Source organism: Dipodomys merriami, unplaced genomic scaffold (genome assembly GCF_024711535.1).
Source record: "Dipodomys merriami isolate MVZ:Mamm:240054 unplaced genomic scaffold, mDipMer1.0.p SCAF_56, whole genome shotgun sequence".
NCBI lineage: Eukaryota > Metazoa > Chordata > Mammalia > Rodentia > Heteromyidae > Dipodomys > Dipodomys merriami.
The window spans coordinates 5,809,339-5,817,955 of NW_027206135.1; the positions used below are offsets into that span (position 1 = coordinate 5,809,339).

The following is an 8,617-nucleotide window of genomic DNA, read 5'->3' on the forward strand; positions in this document are numbered from 1 at the left end:
AAAGCCCTTGGAGAAAAAAAAAGTTGAATAAAAAAGGTGCATTTTTTAAGAAACCCTAAGCACGAGCCAAGAAGTGGGGTAAGGCTTCTTTGAAACTGGCCCTCTGGCTTTGTAGGAAGTAACTAAAAGCTTCTTTTGCTGGGCCGACGAATTTTTTTTTTTTTTTTTTTGGGTCCGGTCATGGGGCCTGAACTCTGGGCCTGGGTGCTGTCCCTCAGTTCTTCAGCTCAAGGCTAGCGTTCTACCACTTGAGCCACAGCCCCACTTCCGGCTTTTTTCTGTTTGCTTATGTGGTGCTGAGGAATTGAACCCAGGGCCTCATGCATGCAAGGCAAGCATTCTACCACTGAGCCATTTTCCCAGCCCCCACGGGCCGACGAATTTAATAAAAACTGGACACCCAGCCCCCTTCCCTTCACACACACTTTAAATCTGTACCTTTTGATCTAAGCCATACCCGCCTGGAGCCATTTTATTATCACTTCTAGGGAGGATAGAATTTACCTATAAGCATCTATGTCAAAGGGGCAGTTGTCCTTCAGATGGCTAATGCCTTCTTATCATCTGTGGTAAAAGGTAAAACTGCTCCAAAGGAAGAGAACAGCCAAAAGCTATGGACCGCTATGCAACAGTGACTAATTTATTCTCCCTCCCTCAAGTGATAAAATAATAACAACTTCTCTGGAAACTCTCCAGAGAATAAAGTTGAGATAATGGTCAACAAGGCCATACCAAGTGCATTTTTATTCAGCAAGTATCTGAGGATTTTTGGTAAACAAACTTTCATGGCAATGACATTCCTGAACATCCAAAATCTGGTTTGGACTTCTTAGAGAAGCTAAGGTATGGGAGTCTAGAATCTTAAGAATTGGTTCCAGCCATGCCTATTCATGCCTGTAATCCTAGCTACTCAAGAGGCTGAGATCTGAGGATCACTGTTCAAAGCCAGACTCGCCAGATAAATCCAAGAGACTCTTATCTCCAATTAACTAGCAAAACATTGGAACTGGGGGCATGGTTTGAGTAGTAGAGCACCAACCTTGAATGAATAAGCTAATCAAGAGTCTGAGGCCCTGTGATTAAGCCCCAGTATCAACACACACACACACACACACACACACACACACACACACACACACACACACACACACACACACACACAATAAAAATAGTCAACTAACTTCTTTTTTTTTTGGGTTGGTCATGGGGCTTGAACTCTGGGCTTGGGCGCTATCCCTCAGCTCTTAGCTCAAGGTGAGTGCTCTACCGCTTAAGCCACAGCACCGCTTCCAGTTTTCTATAGTTTGTTGGAGATAAGAGTCTCATGGGCTTTCCTGTTTGGGCTGGCTTTGAACCACAATCCTCAGATCTCAGCCTCCTGAGTAGCTAGGATTACAGGCGTGAGCCACCGGCACCCAGCTCAACTAACTTTTCAAAGTGGTTTGGGATATTCTGATTATTAAATCTCCCAGCATTAGTACTAGTCATTTTCTATTAGATCAGAGAAGACAGAAAACTTAGGGAGATCAAATTGAAAAGGAGAAAGAGCCTAGGCCCTGGAATAGAGTGCAGTTAACCAGGGAAGGTTGAAAGACAGTTCTGACAGTTAGATGAGCCTTCATTCCAGAACTGGAAACCAAAGTCAGAGACACTTTTAGACCAGTTCCCAGCATATTAACCTAGAATTAACTGTCTACTTCTATCAATTTATTTGATTCATCCTTCCTATTTTTACACTTGCAATTGCTCTGGTAAGATTTATTGATGTTCTCATGTAAAAAATACAAATGCCTACTTGAAATCTTCAGCAGGTTGAAGTACTTAGGACATGATGTTCTGATCCCTTTCTACTTCCCCATATTCTTTTCCGTCACCTCCTCCACACATAATTCCCCAATGATTTGCAGCTCCTCAAACACTCCAAAGTCTTTTGTTTCTCTGCATGGGGATGCCTTTGCATCAAGGTTCAGCTTTCTTTTTGGAATTCCTCTGGTGTTCATAGACTACTTACCCCATTGCACTTACCACGTTGCACTGTTGTTCTAGCATACCCCTGCCTTTTTGTCCTTTATAATTACAGTGACTTCGTAACAATAGAAGAAGAACAATACTTGTGAACACTGTTGATGTTATTCTGTTTAGCTACCCAGAAAGACATGAAAAATCAAGTGTGACTGTCAAGTGGAAGTAAAAGGTTGGGAGGGCATAGTTGTTATTAGTTTTAAGTCTTAAAAGCAAAACTTAAGAAGAGCAGGACTTAAAGACAATGAGACTCCTGAAAATAGGTCATACCAGCTCTGTAGAGAGCCTATGGCTCCAGTAGGCAGATAGAAGGTCCAAGAAAATTGGTCTTTGGGGGTGGGGAGGGGAAAGGTAATTCCTGAAATTGGAGTTAAAACCAACCTCTTATTTTTTTGTCATTATCTGCCAGTAAAGTTTCTTTGCAGGATGGGATATTAATCTGCACATGTGTTTGCCTAGATTAGTGTTAGAATGATTTTAAAGAAGAAAAAAGCTGGGTGTGGGGACTTTAGCTCAATGTGGGAGCAAGTGCAAGTGCCTAGCAAGTGCAAGCAGACCCTGAATTTGGTCCTCAGCTTTGAAAAGAAAAAGGGGGGGGGCAGGGAGGAGATGGCAGCAGCTTCTAAAAATGAGAATCCAATGCTAGGTGCTGGTGGCTCACACCTGTAATCCTAGCCACTTAGGAGGCTAAGATCTGGAATAGTCTGTAGGCTGAGGCCAGCCTGGGTGGGCCCAGCAAAAAGTAAGGCTGTAGGTGTGTTTCAAGTGGTAGAGTGCCATCCTAGATAAGCAAGGCCCTGAGTGAGTTCAAACAACTCAAAAGGATTTCTCAGTGCAAATTGCTTATTTAAATTTTGTTGAGATTAGTTTGACCAGTCTGCCCGCTGGTCCTGGAGCCCATGAATGTGGCTAGCTAGGAGCAGCCATGGTGTCTGAGCCTGAGCCACAACTCTGACCTTTAATAGCCAGGAATGGGAGACCTGCCCTGCCTGAAACAAAATAGAATCCAGGATTCTGAGGATATGAACTCATTAGTACTAGGACTGAAAAATCTCTTTTACGTTAACAGAGAGTAAACTTACCATGAATGATTAAAACTTCACCTAAAATGTTCTAAAGTGTGCAGTAGTATCAATGAGCTTAATTACATAAACGGTGCCAGTCTTGAAATAAGTACTTGCTAGGTTCCTATGAAGAGCTAAAGACGATTAAATTCATTACTAAGGGTAAACCGCAAAGTAACAAATAGCAGTTTTATACTTTCCTACGGAATCCTGGGAGAAAAAATAGATAAAAATAGACGAAGAAGAAGAAAAGAAGAGGAGGGGGGGAAGGGTAGGGGGGAGAGGGAGGGGGAGGGGAGGGGAGGGGAGGGGGGAGGGAGAGGCGGCGGCGGCTTCTTGTTACAGACTGCTGTGTAATGTCGGAAGTGACGGTTACCACACTCCGTGGATTACCACAATTTATGGACGCTTCTTTAAAAACCACAGGGGAGTGGGGGGAGGGCGTCAACAGTGATCACCGTGAAAGCTCTGCGTGTGAGCAAGGAGAGACTCCAAAGAAAGGACCAGAAACTTCCTCCTCAGTTCCCCACAGGAGTGGTCCTTGGGGTCGCTAGGTTCTCTGCGTAGTGGGAGCTGGGGGTCTCAGGTGTGCCGCTGAGCTCTGGGAGACCCGGGGGCTCCTTTAATTCTAGGACTACCCGGTTCAAAAGCCTTTTAAGCAGCTGCATTTCTCGGAGCAGAAGGTCCACGCTGGGTGTCTGAACGCCCGCCGATTGCTCCAAGGGTGCGGGCGGGGCGCAGGCGGCCGGCCCCGAGGTGGGCACGCGGGGGACCGGGGGCTGCAGCCCCGCCGAGGTGGTGTTGGGGACAGAGGTGACGGGCGGGACCGATCTGGACGCCAGGGGCTTTCTGAATGAGAGTGGTTTGTCACCCGGTGCCAAGGCTGCAGCCTGTGGGGCCGAGGCGGTGGTGAACGCGTCATCCAGGTTGCCTGTGAATGCAATCCCGGAATAAGGCGTGGCTACAATCATTGCCCCAACTCTGGGATTGGCGGAGAGGCTGGGGCGGTGGAGGAGAAAGGTGTGTGTGTTGGGGGGGGGGGGCGGGGCGGGAGGGTAGATCGGAAATTGGAGAGATGGGGTGATGGGGGAAGGGGGAGCGAGCGACTGGAGAACAAGACGGGCAGGGGGGCGATCCAAAGGGCCAGAGGCAGGACCCTGGAGGGGTGCCCACAGAGGGTCGGGGCCACTCACCCCGCCCCGGGAGCTGCAGCCACGGGCTGCGTTTCCGGACGCTACGGGTGACTGTAGATGCCTCGCACCAGTAGGATTCGAGCTCTTCGACCTCGGGCTCGGGGACCGTGTACTCCGCGCCCCAGTCGAAGCGGCGCACCGGGCGGCTGTACTTGTAGAAGGCGAAGTGTAGCGGGGTGTCGCGCTTCTGAGGGTGCAGGCGAGTCTCGCAGCGCAAGACCACTGCGCTGTGGGGCGCACCACGTGCCTCCTGCGCGCCCAGCATCCGCAGCACGGGCGTACGGAACAGCTCTGCGGAGAGGGTAGGCCACAGGCCCCGGATGCATATTGAGTCCACGCGTGGGGAGGAACTAAGGTCTTCCTGTCCACGGCACCCACCACCCCGAGACTTTTCCCTTTCCTTCCCCCCCCCCCACCCGCCCAGGTCCCCTCGCTGACCCGGAAACCAAGTAAAGGGTTGGAGAAGGCGACGGGTGGACAGTCCGAGGCCTCTTGTTACACCCCAACTGACAGTCTCAAAGGAAAACGCTACGCCTGTTTCCTGGGACACTTAGGAGGTGGTTTCCCCTTCCCCGTGGCGTAGCAACGCCCTGCCACCGCTGCCGCCCTTCTGTCCGAGGCTGTGTCCAGAACTTACACCTACAGGGAGTCCCCAGCCCCTCAGAAAGAAAACCGTGCTGGGGGGTGGGAGGAGGACATCAGTCTACAAGCAAGCAGGCTGTGTTTAAGTGTCCATGGCCAAGTAGACAATTGACTAAGTAGCAGCTGCTCGAAACTCTACTCCTTTTCCTGTCTAACCCTCTCCAAGACTTTCTCAGTGCTCATTTGTGTCTCTCCCCCCCCCCCCCTCCCGACACACACCCCGACCTCCCCCACCTTGCACGGTCACTGCCACCTTGGCAGAGAACATGGGCGCGCTCTCCACCGGGATGCGCATGGTGCCAGAGCACTGGTAACGCCCACTGTCGCTGGCGCGGGCCTGCAACACCGTGTAGTTAGTACTAGAGTGGAAGTAGCGCACGGCCTGGCCATCGTGGTAGTAGTGAAGTTTGTAGACGACCTTGTCGTACCAGCCCCGGCACCGCATGATCAGCGGTTCTCCCTCGAACACCGCAGCATAGGGCACCTGCAGGATCAGCCAGTCTACAACAGACAGGAGCAGACATGATTTCCCATTCTCAGCCTGTTTTCTCCCAACACCCCTCACCCCTGCCCTGCATAGCTGCTCTCCCTTCCGTCCCCACCAGAGGTGGTTGGCATTGGAAAGCCTCACCTCATTACACATAAGACTCAAAATGGGGAGAAAGGCCAGTCTTTCCTTAGGCAATGGAGAGGCAAAGATACTCCAGACTTTGTTCCAGTCTCAAACCAGTCTCACTCCTAATTATGACTACAGGACTTGGGAAAGCCTGCCCTTGCTTATCTCTCCAGCACCTGCTTAATGGTCCTTTCTGTCCCCGCGCCTAACCTTTCTTACCGTTGACTCTGAACTGCTGGGAGAGGGGGCTTTGAGCCCAGGGCCTTTGTACCTATTTTCTCAGCCAAGACCTTCCTGTTACCAACTGAGGCCTCTTTGTCCTGTATGTCTAAGTTCAGACTTTAATTGTGTGTGTGTGTGTGTGTGTGTGTGTGTATACTGAGGGTTGAATTCAGGGCATGGACACTTTTCCCTTAGCTATTTAAGTCGAAGCTGGCATTCTACCACCTCTAGCTATTTAATTGGAGGCAAGAGTCTTAAGGACTTTCAGCAGCCTTTGAACCAAAATCCTCAGCTCTCAGCCTCTTGAGTAGCTAGGATTACGGGCGTGATACCACCTGGACTATACCTAAATTTCTGAAGAAAAACTAGCCTGACATCCTTAGGACTGCCTTAGGTATCACCTACAGAATCCTAGATTTACCCAATCACTATTATTATAACTAACATGTAATAATCCAAGCATGTAGGAATTGCCTTTTAGGTATCATACAATGAAAAATACCTCTGCAAGAAACAAGCCACAATTGGTATGCTATATTAGGTCTATATTATTTCTGTCAACAACAATTCTCAAAAAGGAAACCTCAGAGTATGAATATAACCATGAAATGTAAGTGCTAATTTGAACATTAAGTGGGTAATATCCCTTAATTCTGATATAAATTGCAGCCTGCCAGGCTACAATTATATAATTATTCCCAGTGCAGTAGCCAATCCTATACTTGCATGAACAAACTCTTTATTTTTCTTTTTTTTTCTGTCTTGAAACTTCTCAAGAGTCAGTTTCTCAATCAACTCCTATGTGCTTATATTTATTTACATGCCTGTAATAAAAATTGATTAAGCACCCAGCTTAGTCAGGTTTTTTATTAATAGAATCATAATTCATATTTAATCCTTACAACAGCCAGAAATACATATTATTGTCCCCACTTTCCTGTTATAGACACTGATGTGTAAATCAGTGTCACACTGTCAACCAAGAATAACTCATAACCCAATATGGTAGCACACATTTGTAATCCCAGCACTGGGAGGGCTTGGACAAGATGATAGGGAGTTCAAGGTCATCATGGGGCTACATACCCTGTTTCAAAAAGGGAGGGTGGGGACTGGGGTTATGGCTCAAGTAGTAGAACCCTGGTCTAGCAAACATATGCCCTGAATTCAAACTTCAGTACTATTCGTGAGGAGGAGGAGGAGGAGGAGGAGGAGGAGGAGGAGGAGGAGGAGGAGGAGGAGGAGGAGGAGGAGGAGGAGGAGGAGGAGGAGGAAGAGGAGGAAGAGGAGGAAGAGGAGGAAGAATAGTGACTTCTTTTGTTCAACCAACCTAGGAACCCATGCCTTTCCTGGTTTGCTTTGCTCTTATCCCCTCCCTCTCCAAATTCTCTATCCAGCATCCCAGCTCACCTCCTCTGAGCTGATTTGAGAAGCTGGAATGTTTATTTTTCTCACAAAATGGTAGCAAGGCAAGAGGGACCTTAGAGTCTAGGTAAGCCTTATTACATCTTTCACATAGTGCCATGCAGGATGCAGGCCCCTGCCTACTCCAGAAACTCAAGACAGTTCTCCATGTGGCCATCATTTCTGCCCCTATAGAATGGCCCAATGTCCTCCCCCATAGGAGGGCCACTACACCAGAAAAGGTGTATGCTTTCTCTTCCTCCATGTTCAGACCACTTACCATTGGATACAGAGAGATGGATAGGGTCACTGACAGGTGCTCCCCGTGTCTGGCATCGATACACTCCTGGTGTCTGCACCTCGATACTCTTCTTGTGAGAGGGCAAGAGGGAATGGCCCAAATACCACAGTGTGCTGATGGGCCGGAGCTCCAGGAGCAGAGGGTGGTATCCATCACACCGTAAAGTTACACGCTCTCCCTTGAAGATTGTGGTCCAAGGTGGGTGTAGAGAAAGTATAGGCTTCTCCAGAGTAGCTGAGGGTGGGCAGGGCAGGGAGTGGGGGGCAAGTGAGGGAAAGAGGAAGATGAGGTGCCCAAAGATGTGGCCTGAGATTGGCAAATCTTAGGAAACTCATTTCCTGGACTCAGCCCATATACTGACCCCTCCCTGCAGGAGAGGAGACCACAATCATTGGCCTAAACCCTCAGACAGCACCCATTCCTGAGTGCCCATGAGCAACCCTAGATCCAGAGATTGAGTAAGAGTGGGAAGAGATACCATCTCAGAACAGCCCAGGAATGAGCAGTTACACAAGCAAGTCACTGGAAGGGATGTTGGAATGAGAGTTATATGGAATTAAGGATGCATAAAACTCACCAGCTTGCCCTCTGCTTGGAACTGCAAAGCAAGAAAGAAAAAAGGATGGAGGACAAAGAGGCTCGAGCACAGGAAAAACAGAATGGTATCAACACCTCTTTTCCTTCTGCCCCATCCAGTCTGAGGAAACCCCCTTCTCTTCACACTGCCAATATAAATAATAAGCTATTTGGTACCTACCTCTCTGACTCTCAATACCTGCCTCATCCTACTCTCTACCACCCAAATCCTCCTCCTGCTGCTGTTGCTGCTGCTGTAACCACCACCAACACTGACAACACCTCATGGAGAACTTACCCAGGAACAGGAGCGCTGCAATTATCCACATGATGAATCTGCCTGCAGTAGCTGCAGAAGGATGGAAATGCACTAGCATGGGATGGGGACAAAGTGATAGAAGGTGGCCAGTGGCTGACCACTGGGTACTAAGGGACCTTGCTGCTTCTCCCATCCATTCCTAGTTCCTGAAGATGATGGACTAGTGGAAGCAGGAGATGGGATGAATGCATTTTTGTCTCCTCCCTTCTCCCCCCCCTCCCCCCGCAACCCAGACATCAGGATCCATCCAATCGACCT

General features: G+C 48.8%; 1 protein-coding gene across 1 annotated transcript; it reads right to left on the minus strand.

The window, feature by feature from the left end:
* Positions 1-3,500: 3,500 nt before the first annotated feature.
* Fcrlb (Fc receptor like B) lies at positions 3,501-8,369 on the minus strand. Its single transcript, XM_070000037.1, has 6 exons — positions 8,339-8,369; positions 8,042-8,062; positions 7,444-7,698; positions 5,156-5,422; positions 4,280-4,570; positions 3,501-4,017 (listed from the first exon to the last, which is right to left on the minus strand). Exons 1-6 carry the CDS (start codon positions 8,367-8,369, stop codon positions 3,605-3,607), a joined length of 1,278 nt encoding a protein of 425 aa, XP_069856138.1. The 3' UTR covers positions 3,501-3,604.
* Positions 8,370-8,617: the final 248 nt, after the last annotated feature.